General features: G+C 44.0%; 1 protein-coding gene across 1 annotated transcript in view; it reads left to right on the plus strand.

Moving 5' to 3' along the window:
• The first annotated feature begins 12,049 nt into the window (after nt 1-12,049).
• Nucleotides 12,050-15,509, plus strand: part of LOC105704018 (hairy/enhancer-of-split related with YRPW motif protein 1) — a 49,519-nt gene continuing 46,059 nt past the window's right edge. The window contains exon 1 of the mRNA XM_012432852.2: nt 12,050-13,155. Within this exon, the coding sequence (XP_012288275.1) occupies nt 13,091-13,155 (65 nt within the window). The 5' untranslated portion in view covers nt 12,050-13,090. The remainder of the gene's footprint in view (nt 13,156-15,509) is intronic.

Below are 15,509 nucleotides of genomic sequence, written 5' to 3' on the forward strand. Positions count from 1 at the left end.
CGGAGCCGATTGCATAAGGGAATTCTCCTCGGTACCGGTTCGCGGAGTTACGTGCAAGCACTCTTACGTTCACCTCGCGTTGCAGGGCTTTCGGTGATAGGCCACGATCGGCGCAAAGTGGATGTTAAGTTAAGGCGAATGGGCGATTTATTTGAACGTTATGGCCGTCGATATTTTTTCATTCGAGGCGGTTCTTGCTCGGGATGGTCGCTGGCTGCGATTTAGTGCCGACGCCGGTCGGACGATTTTTCTTCTCGCCGATCGCAGCCGTTCTGAAATTTCCGATCGCGAGGAAAGCGCGGCCTCCCTTAATGGGTTCGCGAGAAAAATTCCGCGGAAGTTACGCGACCGATTTCACGGAAGTAACGCGATGCAAGTGAAAATAGTCGGGAGCGACCAGCCATCGGCCAATCGCGCTCCCTTTCCCTCGTCTTCGGCACCTAATTGGCCCGCAATTACCTTCTTCTCGCCGACTTCGGCCCGACTTGGCATCGTTAAGGCCGTTAAAAGCGAGTAACTAACCACTGATACCGCTGTTTCCTATCCCACTTTAAATAATCGGCTTAGATTTCATAGCTCCCTACCCTTGGACTTTCTCCAAGTTAGAAAATTGCGATCCTAGCGCGACCCAAAGCTGCTTGAATTTCTTGGCCCTTAAAATTGAAACTCCAGCATTCTCGATACCCTGAGGGATATAATCCTCTAAATCGTTGAAAAACGTATTGCAATTGTATGACATTCTTTTCTTTTAAGTTTTATTTAGTTATGGTGCACTAATTCCGAGACATTTTGATCGTATGATTTATACATATATAGTATAAATCTATGATACGCGATTTCGCAAAATTGCAACATGATGTTAAAAAATGATAAATTTATTGAGAAATTTATAACAGATGTTTGATGATTCACTTTCAAGACGTGAAATTTATTATTTTATTGCAACCTTGGGTATTAAAAGTGTATGAATTTTGTGACCGTTGTTAACAGTGCAGATTGTGAGTCCGTGAAAGTGTAATAGAAGAAGTCAAAACATCCGCATAAAATGATTACAAAATAGGCGTAACTTAAGCATACAATAACCATCCCCAACGTACCACTAGGTATCAACTTTCCACCTTCTTCCGATTCCTATCAAGTGCCACAGTATTTTCCCACGTAGAAAAATATTCGGTCGAATCAATACAATGTTTCTTAATTTACCCACAGAATATGCCTATCCCCCAACCAACCAATATCTATTCAACATAAAAAAATTCTCTGATTAACTACGTCATATATGGTACATCGCGCCGAATATTAAAATATTAAATATCATTGGCTTATCAACTAAAAAGTTCTCTAAAATGATCAAAAGGATTTAATCAAACGAGTTTGGCCGAACCTTCGGTTCCCTCACCCTAAACGTTTTCCGATATGAACCAAATACAGTCAATCGAATGATTTCGTTCAACATAATTCAACATAAAAAAATCGTTCACATATTCAGAACTCAAAAACGTTCAACATATTCAACATAAAAAAATTCTCCGATTACCTACGGCATATATGGTACATCGCGCCGAATATTAAAATATTAAATATCATTGGCTTATCAACTAAAACGTTCTCTAAAATGATCAAAAGGATTTAATCAAACGAGTTTGGCCGAACTTTCGGTTCCCTCACCCTAAACGTTTTCCGATATGAACCAAATACAGTCAATCGAATGATTTCGTTCTTGAGGTAAAATCTTATTTCCACGTGCGTTAGGTAAAATATGTGCATCGATCCTCGATCCTCTCGATCTTCTCGATCGTCCGAATCCCCTCCATCATCCCCACCGTACAATTATTCCACCGCGAAGGTAAAGGTTCTCGATGCAATGCGCAGCCGGCATAAAAATACTCGAAGAATTTTTTTCCCGCCTCTTTTTCTTTCTCTGGACGGCGTGCACGTGTCGGGGAGGGCGAAGCGCGGCAAAGCGTGGTCACGCGCGTGACTCGCGGCCGAGGCGTGCCCTTCTCCGGATCACGTGGAAGGCAACGCGGCGTGCACACCTAGCGCGAGCGCACTCGCGCGCGCCCGCGTAGGCGTGCACGCACGCAGCCAAAATGGCCGACCTCCTTACGAGGACGTAACCTAGAAAGCCGGGCGAGCCTCTTCGCCAAGAGCGACGTTACGCGACGCTAAGCGCCGCGGCGCGCGCCTCTATTTTCGGCGCCCGCCGACTTCCGGCCGGATCGCGCGCCGTATCCGGTTTCCAACACGTGCCGAAACCGTCGTCCGCAATGGCGACCCGTAAACGAGTTTCACGGCACCCGTCATCGCGTAGATCGAGTTCCGTCTCGTTAATTGTACGTAAGAATTACTAAATTAGCGAAAGAGTTACCACGGAGGTCTGGGAGTTGCCGGTTAGCATAAAGCTTTTTCACTATTTCGCTTTAGCACGATCTTATGTTCGATTTAGTTATTGTCATTACATGTCAGCGTGCCATTGACGTTGGTGCCACCCTTAATTGCCTCTGGCGATATTATAACGACTTCATTACGGAGAATTTGCGCCGATGAATGTAGATTTGACGAAGAAAATGGTCTCTGAGTTTAACTCTCCATTTTTCGGCGCAGATCGACGGAATAGTTGTATATATTATTGATTATTTCGTTTTAGCACGATCTTATGTTGGATTTAGTTATTGTCATTACTTGTTGGTGAACCCACGATTGCTTCTGGCGATACTCTAACGACTTCATTGCGGAGAATTTGCGCCGATGAATGTAGATTTGACGAAGAAAATGATTTCTGAGCTTAACTCTCCATTTTTCGGCGCAGATCGACGGAATAGTTGTATGTTTTGTTGACTATTTTGTTTGAACACGATTTTATGTTCGATTTAGCTATCATTACCAGATATTAGGTGATCGATTTCTGGCTGGAAGGAGAAAGATGGCGGCGAGCCCCTTACGTTACGTGCATCCGATCTTTACGAAAGCAGGCACTATTGTTGCGTTACTAAAGTTATACCATGGCGGGTATTTAGGTTGAAACTCTTTGAGCTAATTTTGGAAAAATGGGAGGAGTTTGTCGGTAAACTTGCGCGATGGATGGGACGGACAGGGTGGAGTGACGAACCAAAGATACTTAAATACGAAACAAAGTTAAGCACACGCAATGTCTAAACGCTTGTAGCATTAACTACCTTTATACAAGGTCCGGAAATTAATGTCTTCAGCTGAATTACAGCTCCTGTTAAATTTTCCATAAATTTTCAGTACCTAAACGTCGGTTATGGCATAACTTGCATATGACGCGGGTGTATGTGACAAATTTATCGAAAATTTTCGTTCAAATTTGCGTAACGTGCGTACATATATTACAGATGTGATCTTTCGTACACAGACAATTTGCATGCCTTCATGCATTTCCTCCTCACCATGCTCCCCGATCAGATCATGAATTTCTATATGGGTAATTAAAAAATTGTTGATTTAACTAGAGATTTCTCTCGGGGTGTTCGATGCTCGGTACGTTGCGGCCTGTGTTTAAAAAACGCGCGGAAATATTCTCGAGTGCTGAAAGCGCGGTCTCGACGTTGTCGAGGCGGTAAACGGTACATAATCGGCGGAGAACGTTAGGATTCCCAAGGGCGGGGAGAATTTGCCCCGAGGGGAGCGATTTGCTCGCGATCCGGGAGCTTCGTTAGGCGAGAATCGCCGATGCGTGCGAGCTTCGAGCCGTGGCGCTCGCTCTCGGGGTTTGCGCAACGTGTTTGTTCTAGAATCCGGAGTACACTTCATTGGAATAACTGGTTCGCTAATTTCATGTAACCGAGCTGGCCGGTCGAAGCAACGCGGCTCTGATACGAAGATGGCGCGAAAAAAATGCTCGCGCCTTTTCTCGGGAATGGACCGGCGATGACGGTCGCGGGCGATGAAGCGATGCCGCTAGGAATTAGCGCGCTCTGATCTAAAATTATCCCGGTTACTCCGCCACTAATGCTACTAATTTACGCACAGCGGTGCGCAAGAAAGCGCGCATTTTCGCGTAGATTTTAACGCAAAAGTGTTTGCATAAAGTCTTCCCGTTCGAACTTGCCGATGGAAGGAATCCCTCCGGAAAGGCATCAAGGACTAAAGAGATTATTTTCGCGAAATGGTGCTTTGTCATTTATTTTCAGTCATTTCTTAAGTGAAACCTCTTATAGGATGGTAGTACGTGGACATTGAGAAAAAAGAAAATTCATTGAACCAAAGGAATATTTCTTTGAATGGTACCGAAGAAATATATTTTCAATTGAAGGAATTAAATTTGGCTAAAATAAGCTGTCACCATTCCGAGGAAACGTGGCATTAGGTTTATTCGATGTTATTTGGGTTAAATGGTTGTTCGTTAAATTGTAAAATATTTCTTTGGCACTGATCAAAGAAATATTTCTCGGGTTCAATTAACTTTTTTCTTCAGTGTAGGTTAGTATGTTAAGGAAGGCGCCCGATGCGGAAAGTGAAACGCTTCTTTGTTTTCACAATTATTTTCTAGTTACTTTTTTATCTTTTTCTTTCAGCATCGACAGAATTCGCGTAGACGTTTTCATTAGTGTTTAATATCAATTTGTTGTTTATGAAGCCACCCAGCGGCTGTGCTTTCGACTTGGCGATGTTGACTTAAAAATCTCCACTCATTATTATTGGAATCTCATCCCATTTTTTTCCCATGGTTCGTGATTATTTTTATTCATCTCCGTGTATTAGTATCGAGATAATTTGTGTACACGTTTTCGATAGCGTTAGTGCGTCATTCTCTCAGGTAATTATTTACATTTAAAGGGAAATGAAAATAACGCAAATCAAAAAAATATAAGCAATTATGCGTATAACAAGCAGTACCAGACTTATAAGGGCATTTGTGAAAGAATTATTGAAAGGAATGAAGAGTAATTAATAATATGGTATGATTTTCTTCAGCTTGGAGGTTTTACTACCCCGCGCTTATCTAATGACCGCGCATCGATATATTCTTTGCTAAAATTCTCCGTAATATATTTTGGGTAATTAACTAACATAATTTACGTCGAGAGCGATGTTTCCCTCGAGTTTCGGCGAAGGGGTCCCGCTCATCGAACAAAAGGGGTAACAAGGCGACGAGAAGACGAAGACCCTCGCGAATAGGGCGCAACGGTGAACCAGATCGAGAATAGCCCACGGTTGCCACAGACCGGGTTTATTTTCTCTCGGGTCGGACAGAAAATACGACTGCTATTTTCAGGGCGGCCAATGTGAGTTACGTCGCGGGTACACGCCTCTGGGACGCGCGAGTACGCGAGTGCACGCGAGTAAGACCGAGACGGAAGAGCCGAGGAACCTACTTACCTTGGGGCCACGTGATTCGGCTAAAGAGGTTTAGTTCATGCCGATGTAAAATATGAAAAGATGCGTGCATTGTGTGCATAAGCGGTGACGCAAGTGCCAGGACTATATCCTGGGGGCTTATATGCGATGGAAAGGGTACATCTATACAGACTAGGAGAAGGGCACTTATTTGAGTTATGACGGTATAATCGCAACCTATCAGTTCTAGAGAATGGATCTGACGATCTCCGGATCGATTCGGTGATTGCGAAGCGAAGTAATCGACGTGTAAAATCTCGAGGTGACAGTCCGAGTTTCAACATGGCCGGCCTGCCATGCGAATTTATGCGCTTACCTCTCCGGGCGGTATTCTCACGATAATAAATACGCTCCCCGGACGTTTCGAGGAGTATGTAAATGCTAAAAACGTTCACTTCACTTACGAAGCACGACAAAAACAATCGGCCAGGTAAAAAGTCCCTCCGGTTGGCAGTTGTCATAAATATGTGCATACTTGTAAGAACCTACTTTGCATTCGTCCACTATTGGCTAACCTTACCTAATCCGGATTAGAAAGACTGACATTTTCAGAGTAGTTTATTCATACGTTATATATATTTTTTTTTATCGAAGCGATAACATGGGTGGCGGAAAAATTGCCTTCCAAAAATAGAAAACGATGATTTACTCCGTACAGCTAAGTGACGGGAGGACACGTAATGCGGTGACGTAAACTCGCTTCGTACCGACACCCTTTAATGACCGCTTGTTGGCAAGGGAGCAAGTTTACGTAAACCGCATTCCAAATCTCACATAAGTTTCATCGGTGAAAGACCTTCCTCCCCGGAAACCTCGATTTTTGACCCGAAAAAGACCTCGCTAATTCTTTGATAACACGTGACTCGTACGTTAACAACAATCCCGATAAGAGCAAAATCTACACCGGAACAATTCTTATCCTTACAAACACGTCAAGTAAGGAAGAGGGGAATGCTTCTTTTTTTTTTAACACCGGGAAAACCCACAATAACAAGTCTGAATGTCCAGAAACAAAGCCATTCCTGTATTCGCCCACCGGGGAATAATCACGGGAAGGAATTCTAACCGCATACAAGTAGATTACCCAGCTGATTAGCACGAAGTAGCCTCAGATTGACTTGATTAATGATTTTCACTTCCTGTAACACTTACTTTGATTCAATTCAATTACATAATAATTTATCGGTTAGAATTAATATGGATTTATTTAATACGTCAGTTCCTTTTTGTCCAGACCATCTGGCTCGATTTTGACGTGGTTTTAGCGAAAACTCGAGCGTTCCAAAAGTCACGCCACTTTTGGTGTAATTCACGGTGCAGGCAAATCAAAAGTCACGTGATTTACCGTCGAGCCGTGTAGTAAATTCTACTCGTGCTCCGTCACGGCTTCCAGAGGCTGTCCGAGACATTACTCGACTCGTCCACGGCGTTTCGTCACGATCGGGCAAGAATGTCCTGCACTTATGTGCAGATGTATGCGATAATGGGAGTGACAGATGTCCTATGGTGTGCATTCGTCTGTAGCATAATTACGGGTTACCGGAGGCTACAGGTGTCCCATATATGTACTCGAAGGAGAGTAGCACTTGCGTGCTCGAGTACGCACTTGCGACTCTTTGCCACGCAGATCGCGCGTTTAGTGAACCTCAAAAGAATGTCACCATGAGAGAATGCAGGAGGTGCATAGCCCCTTAAACCTGCCTGCGGAATTATCTCAAAGGCGCCATTAACAGCCGCGACAATACACGAGTTACTCTCCTAGAATGTCAATTTACTTTTTCCTGGGAGCCTGCTTAACAGGGAATGGCTTAAACAAGATAGTTGAGTTTCTTCTTGAAATTCAATTGACGATAGGAATGCCGCTTAACAGATATCTCCTCGAGCCCCCAGGTCTTAGAGTAGCGTTATGTTAATGCCGGTGATTACGATGCGTCTCTAATTGTCTCGTTCAGGAATAAATTAACCGGCCTCGTAATTGCTATGAATTACCACCGTTTTGACGTAACTCCAGTCATGGAGATGGGTGTCAATATTTACAATCGAGGTGCACTTCCGTTGTTTCAGGAATGCAGATGGCATTCGAGAAATGCAGCTAAGAGTGCCGTTGTAAGGATGGAGGGTTTATTAAAGATAGGGTAGATTGTTATTAACTTTTTTCAATATCGCTCCTCTATTAATATCGTTCCGAGTGATGGTAACGCAACGTAATGAGAGCTTTATTTCATCAAGCGGGAGGAAAAGTGAATCCTATGAGTGCGCGATATATCTTCCTTGGAAGAACGGCGTACCTTCCCCCTGATGCTTCTCTTCGCGGGGGTGAGTGCAATTCCTAAGAAAGAAAAATGGAACTGTCCACCCCCCTCGAAGACCATTACTCTTTCTCGAAGCTCTTCTCATTTATTTCCTCAAAGTTGTAAGGAAGCGAGAGCACGGGCGACGGAGTCCTTTAAGCCGCGCCGAGGCTCGAGCTCTTCTAATTGCACCTAACCTAACGAGACTGCTCCTTTTCCCCGTCCGCGACACTCCCTTCATACTTCCGACCTATTCTTTAATATACTTCGATTAAATGTGTAGCAAAGCGACGTTCGGAGTAAAAAGACGCAGAGCTAAGTCGTTGTCCATGAACTTGTCTCAGGCGCTATCTCCTCTCTTGAGAGCATCGATCGATTCGTTGCGAAAAAATTCAAGTTACTTTCGCTTACGCTTCTTTTGTAACATCCGATTTCCCAATTTGCCTAACACCGACGTTATTGAAGATACTCAGAAAATTCGGACGCTTTTAGTACACTGAGCAAACATTTTCTTCTCTTTCGATTGCATCAATCGATTTGTTGCGAAAAAATTCAAGCTACTTTCGCTTACGCTTCTTTTGTAACATCCGATTTCCCAATTTGCCTAACACCGACGTTACTAAAGATACTCAGAAAATTCGGACGCTTTTGGTATACCGAGAAAACATTTTTTGGATTCCAAGAAAATGATTTCTTTGAATAATGATAATTTTTTATCAGATAACAGTGCTTGGTGGACGGAATATGTAATTGCCCCAAAGAAATATTTGTTTCTCATTAAAAGACCTGATAATCAAGCTGCTACAAATAACGGGGGAGTATTTTACTCGATCCATTGAAAAAAAAAAATGTTTTTTACATGTGAAAACATATTTCATTTCGTCGAACTGAGAGAACGTCTATCGTCTATACGTAATGTCTAGATACGAATATTTTTCAGTCTTTCAAGGAAATTATTTCTTCGAATGAAAAACATTTTTTTTTCCTGTACTGTATATAATGTAATAACGTTATAAATTCAACATCGTAAAGGATCAACAGTCACATTAGAATACAAGAATGCTTTTCTTTCAAATTTCTAAATACCTACATATGTCATTTCATAAACCTCACTTCGTAACAATCCTGTGATATCGTGCGAGAAAGTTCATACACCCGTGTCCCAAGTTTACACGTATATAAAGTAAATAAACAAAGCCTCATAAAATTAGTATCTCACATCTAAAGATAAGATCGAAATAGAAGTTATAAAATTCCATCCTTCTTTAATGGTACGTCTGAGAAAGACGTCGGAACTGAATTCTCGCGTCAGCCTCTGCGGAAAGGGAGGAACCCTCCACGTTTCCCTGCGGTCGAGAAAAACGCTCAAGTTGTTTCCGTGGGATTGAGGGAAAAAAAAAAAGAATGATCCGCGTAGACAGAGAGCGAGCTTAGCGGGCACGCTAAGTATCGCGGCACAACGCGACGCGCAGAGTGCGAGCGGGCGAGAGAGTGAGAGAGGCAGTTGGGGCGGAGCGCGCGAGGGAAAGAGATAGAGAGAGAGAGGCTGCGCGACGGGCCGGTAAGGTGCGCGTCCGAGAGGGACGAAGAGCGCGCTGGAGCGGCGGGCGGGGAGAGGGGGAAGAGCGAGCGCGTGACAGGACACGTGACCGGGGGCACACGGTGCTCGCGTGACCGGCCTCGTGACGTCACGCGCACGTGTCGCATAGCGTGGTAACTGGTAAAGCTCAGTCCCCACCCGGCCGCCGCTCGGGCAGGAGCGTCTCGAGCGCGCGCGCCGTCCTCGCACTTTCACCAGGAAAGTCGTCGTTTCCCCCCCGGCCCCCTCCTCCCGCCACGCATTTGCATAAACCGCGGCCGTAAGCGTCGCAAAACCTCGACGCGGACACGGGAGGATTCCATCGGGCCATGCTAGGTTCCTGCCGGTTGTTGTTCTTTCTAATCCCTGCTAATGACTCATGATTAGACGCTTGGGGAAAAAACGGTGATGTATTCGACATCCACTCGAGCGTTGATTTACCATAGACGTAGCGTTTAATAATCGTTTACCGATTCCGTTTTAACTCCTGCAGGTTGTTTGGTCGATGATCCAGACGTAAGGGGGCACTCTTCAGGTGGAGTTTATTTAATAGTGGTACCTAGGTTCGCGTTGAGGGGCAGAGATGAAGCGTGTCCAGACATTCAGGGGACTTTTAACCGATTGGATCCACGATACTCGTGAAATCGTGCCCGGAGGCTCGAGAGCACGCATGCGCGCTCGATCGCGCTCGGCCGATAAAGTAGGGAGGAGGTCTCTTATCGCGTTACTCGGCGCCTCTAATGGCCTGGAAATCTTTTAGTCGGATCGGGCCGTGGCCGATAATCTCGCGCGGCCACGGATCCGCCTGATTTCCGCCCAGGGACGAGAGTCCGATCGTTTAAGTCACGCTTTCTTAGAAAATCACGTGCCCGTGACGACGAATCGCCGGATATACCGCCAGCGAATCGCCGACGCATTTAGCCGGTGAATCCCTAGAATATACCGCGGACTCCTTTGTACACATTATTCCTGTATTCGGATGTTGACGGGCGTAGAACGCAAATGGAATGCAAAGACCTCCCAATGACACAGTAGATATTGTTGTATTTTATAGTTTGGGTGTTTTTATTAGAGGCATTCGATGTACACTGGGGGACATGAATGCCTTTTCTACTAAGAAGGTGCCGTTACGGTATGGTGGGATAGCGTTCATGCCCATCACTGTGCATGCAATCACTTTTATAAACACAATAATAATAACTGTCTACACTTATTCATGGGTACTCCCGGGACCGATAAATTAATTTAAACATTGTCATTTGTTGTTTAAAGCTCTACTGTACATTTTGTTCCATAAATTGGAGAATGTTTTAAAGTTCAAAAGAGGCAGTTCGGTGTCTTGATACTACTACTGAAAGCAATCACTGCCTTCGCGACGTACCTCAGATTCTTCGGGAATGATGGGCACTCCGTTAGCGCGAACCGCCGTTATGCGAGTTTAGCAGCTAATTGCCCTGACTCCTAAGATCTGTGGAACGAAAGGAAAATTACTAGGAACGCCGATGTTCATTTCCGCAAGATCTGCTCCGCCGTTTCCTATAATCCTCACCTGGCTATTCATTTCGTTTCCTTTTACCTGGAGACCTTCGTTTCCTCTAGCAGTTGAAGATTTTCCTGATCCACCAATTATTCTTAGGGAATTTTCATGTAAATTGTAAACTCGTGCATAACCAGATGATGGTCGGTAATGCATTGTATACACTAGTATGTAATGCAATACTGCAGTATGTAACGACATATTCATATCTAGGTACTATCGCGAGAGGAGCTCTTCACGTTTCTTATAAAATATTTATGAACAATATCTATTGAATAAATCTGCATTGCAGAGGTAGAAAGCAGTACATCCATTTTCAGAACGTTTTCCCACAATTCTTGATGTATGATTTCTCATTTCGCAAAAATAATGATACCACTTTAGTTGAAGCTGGACTTTCGTTTGTTTACCTTTACCGTGCAGAAGTACGGTAAATGTCGCTTGGATCATCAATGGGCATATTTCATAGATATACTGTGTCGACCATTAAAATCGTAACACCTAAAAATAGCACAGATAAACACCCAAATGATCAAATTATCAAATATTTTCACCAACGAGTATAGGACGTAACGAAGGTCTTGAAACTCGCGAAATTTAATTTTACGATAAAGAAATTATCTATCCCGAACATAAACGAAAAGACTTCTTTTTTTTTTTAAGATAAAATTTTCTGAGTTTCAAGACCTTCATTAGGATCTCCATAATCGCGTGTTAGAGTTTCAAATTATCCGATGCATCCAGTTTGCATTAAAATTTTACAAATATTCTGACATTTTTACCCCATCGTGTCACTTTAAGGCGATATGAAAGGTTCATTAAATGTATATAAGACAAAAATCATTATAAAACTGTTTTCCAAACTGGGTGCACCGAATCGTTGGAAACTTTAACACGTGATGATGGAGACCCTAGGGAAGGACGCTACGCTCATGAAATTTCATTAAAAAAAAAAAGAATATGTGTCCTTGGTTTTAGTCTGAGATACATGAAAAATTTTTCTTTAAAAAGTCAAATTTCACGAGAGTCGCGTTCTTCCTTAGAGCCTCCATAATCACGTGCTGAAGTTTCAAATTATTCGGTACACCCTGTTTGGAGAAAGATATTATAAATATTTTAACACTTTATACATGTATAGAATGACCCTTTCATGTAACCTTAATTCTTGGTGTCTCGATTCGATCGGCGAAGTGTGTCTCCCGAGGCGCGGGGGCCTCTAGAGCCGCACCTGGCGCGCTCTGGATCGCTCTCCCACCCGAGCGGCTCGCGCGAGCCACACCGCGCGCGGCCCATCACGAGGATCGAACCAGGAGCGCTTATTCTACGGTTCCACGCGCACCGCCTACCTGCCGCGAAGGAGCGCGAGATCACAAGGGCGACACGCGTGCCCGCATCTTGCCCGCGCCTTGCCACGCATCGAGCGCCGTCGACCCGCGGACGAGTCGGAAGTACGAGCACCGATCATAGGGGCGTCTCGGGCCGAATCCGCAACGGACGACCGGACCTACCCCGTACCGGATCGACTCGGTCGGTAAGGCAGAGCCCGCGAGTGCCAACAGTGAAAAGTGATCGCGAGATCGACTGGTCGTCCCTAGAACGCGCAACTTCGACTCACGGTGAACTACTCTAACGAGTATTCCCAGGGAGCCCGTGCCGAATAGAGATATCCTTGCGACGGCGTCGCGAGGTGGAAACGCGCCTTGGAAGACGACTACGTCCGAATGGGAAGCGAATGACTCAGCCCGACGTTTTGTCACGATTTGCCCAGGACGGACGTGCGATTGCACGCGTGGATTTAATTAGCCGGAGTTTGTTTCGAGTTTCAACGAGGCTAGTCGTGGGGATGAATGGACGAGTGGGATAGCCGAGTGGCGTCGAATGTGGAACTTTTCGAGTTATTCCTGTTGACCATTAAGAGGTTCTAGGGTCCAGGAAACGAGAGATACTGTACAGTGTTTTGTTTGGAACGTAACCCGAGTTTGTTGGATGCGAAAGGCGGGGATTGTTTGGATTTTGTTTCGAGGAACTGCCTCGTGATTCGTGGCACGTTGTTTAGGATCGACCAATCGGAGCCGAGAATTCCGGGGAGGGTGGAAATCGGCGGAAATCTACGAGGGGAGAGCAGGATTCGAAATCGTCAGTCACCCCGAAGGCGGATTTGCGGTCGGTAAGGGTGAGGTTAGCCGCCTCTCGAGCGAGGTACGCGACTCGCCTTTTCCTTCGATAGAGATAGAAAGGGAGAGGAGAGAGGAGGGAACTCGGTGCGTCGGAAGTGAGTGAAGGAGGCTCCGGTTACATCACGTGGTTCTATGCGGCAAGATGATGGAGACGCAGAACTATTGGGAGGACAACTCCGCGCATTCCATGCAGGTCAAGTACGAGAGGTGAGCCGAAAGAAATATTTAACGGGGATCGGGTACAATTGTAATCAGTTTTAGGAGTGGATTTTCTTATGACATTTTAACCGTAAAATTATTCGTCAAGGTAGTATTCTGCCACGGGTGTAACCTTAGCAAGAGGGCACCTTCGATACAAGTTACAGAAAACATAAACAAATGAAATGATTCTACTCAGAGGTCTCTTATTACAACTGTACTCCAACGGGTACAGCTGTAAAAGGTAAGGCGTATAAGAATAAATATTGAAATTAACACGAGTTCTTTCAAGTAAAACGATAAATCGTTTACGCCACTGATACCTCATAAGCAAACCAATGTGAAAAAAAATTCATGAAAAACGAAAACGAAACGCTGATCGTAATATATCTATTTTGAGTTTTCGTAATTACACGTCTAACCTCCCTACATAAATATTTGACTTACTTATAAACTGCGTTACAATTGTCCTCGATCTCCTTTACACCGATCGCAGATCAATGATCCATCACACACACACGTTCGTTTCGTTCAAATAACTTGCAACAGGTTTAAGAAATTATTTATGGCCTTCATTGAAGTCACTCTATCCGAGGAGAGATTCATTTTGAATTTCCTGATTCGCTGTCAAATCGTGTCACGTTCGATGATGGATATGTTATCAGTTCGTTGGGGGTGTATTGGTATTAGGTGTTCAGATAAGAGAATGGGCTGGATATATACGTATCGAGTCTACATCGATGAATTAATTTCACCGGTAAGAACGGTCTTGTGACTCCGATTTGGATATCGAGGTGATATATACACATACGTATATGTATATACGAATTTCACGGCGTTTTCTTAAATCCGAGACCCCAAAATTTCCTGCGAGATATAGATACGACGAACAGAAATTTCCGGGGATCCGATAACACTCAGGATCGCGGTGATCTCGTAAAAAGTCATCGACTTTAAAGTCTCGGATTTTGCGATCGAAGTTGATAAACGATGCAGTAGTCGAAGACAAAGTATTGGAACAACTAAGGACGAAGCTTAGAATTCGCCACGTGTATCGATCAAGGGATTATTTTTAACCCCTTCGATTCATTTCCTTCGTCGCTTTTAATCCCCTCATTCTGTTATTCATACTTGACAGTGCCGTTATTATTCCTGTAACTCTGGTCAGTAACTGTGGATAACGTTATTGCGTCAACAATTGTGCTTTTTTCATTGAATGATACGCCTCGTTTCCAGACTAGTAGAATGCTTTATGCACAGACGATCCTCGATCTACTAGAACTGTTTTTCCTTTACAGATACACCGTGCACTAACCACGAAGTTATTTGTAAATATTTGCTAATCAAGCTTGGTAACACTGGTATTAGTACTCTAATTACCGAGTCAGGAACGATAAAAAAAAAGTTGTGTCATTAGCTATGCTTTATCTTTAACTACTCATTATATCCCGAGCAGACCTGGTTATATGTATGATATAGCTTTATACAAATTTGCTTAATAGAAAGTCTTGAGATTTGTACGAATTGAAGTGGCCTCTACTCTCAAACAAATGGAAATATCGCACCATAAATTGATATCCGCACAAATTGAAATACTGTTGGTCTAAAAAAATTCAAATATATTGACGGTCTTATAGATCTTGATCTCATTTTTAATGGCTAATTTAGGCCGGCTTGTAACGCTTTTTTTCAAGGAATTTTCTCGTATCTATTTTGAATACATACCGAGCTTTGAGTCGAGGTAAGTAGAGAACGCTGTTTATATACAGACAGCTCGCTCCGCGAACAGCTGGAAACATTTTCCCTTCACAATGAGATTTCGCTTAGTCAGTTTGGGGGCAAAAAAAGAAAATAGAAGTACCCTTCGTTTTGCTCCCAACACGACTCAGTTCGTAATTCTCGCCTGGCACGAAACGTCTGTGAAACGTAGATTTATTGGCCGTCACTCGCAGAGCGATTATTTTATTTGTAGGCGCTCAACGAGTCTGCCGATACGGAATTCGGGGACATGATAAGATTAGGACCTCGTGTTTCGTTTCGTCATGGAAATGAATCGACTACATCCGCCAGGGCGGACCTCGGCGATCTTTTAAATCCTCGACGAGTTGAAGTAATCTGGTGTATATCGGGCCGATTAACGTGGGATTTCATTTTTCTCTCGCATCGGCGCCCACCATTATCTCGAGCGATTTTCTATGTTAATGACGCAAGATATCGAAAAATGTCTCATGAGAAAGTCGATCCTCGCCTTATTCGGAGCTACTTTGGTCTAGGCGAGTTTTTTATCTTGTGCACCGTTTAATCGAGAAGTGGTATTAAGGGGATGTGAAAGCGGCATCCGAAAGCTCAATTGTTCATAAAAC

The sequence above is a fragment of the Orussus abietinus genome, unplaced genomic scaffold, assembly GCF_000612105.2.
Source record: "Orussus abietinus isolate OABI.00-Male unplaced genomic scaffold, Oabi_2.0 scaffold7, whole genome shotgun sequence".
Taxonomy (NCBI): domain Eukaryota; kingdom Metazoa; phylum Arthropoda; class Insecta; order Hymenoptera; family Orussidae; genus Orussus; species Orussus abietinus.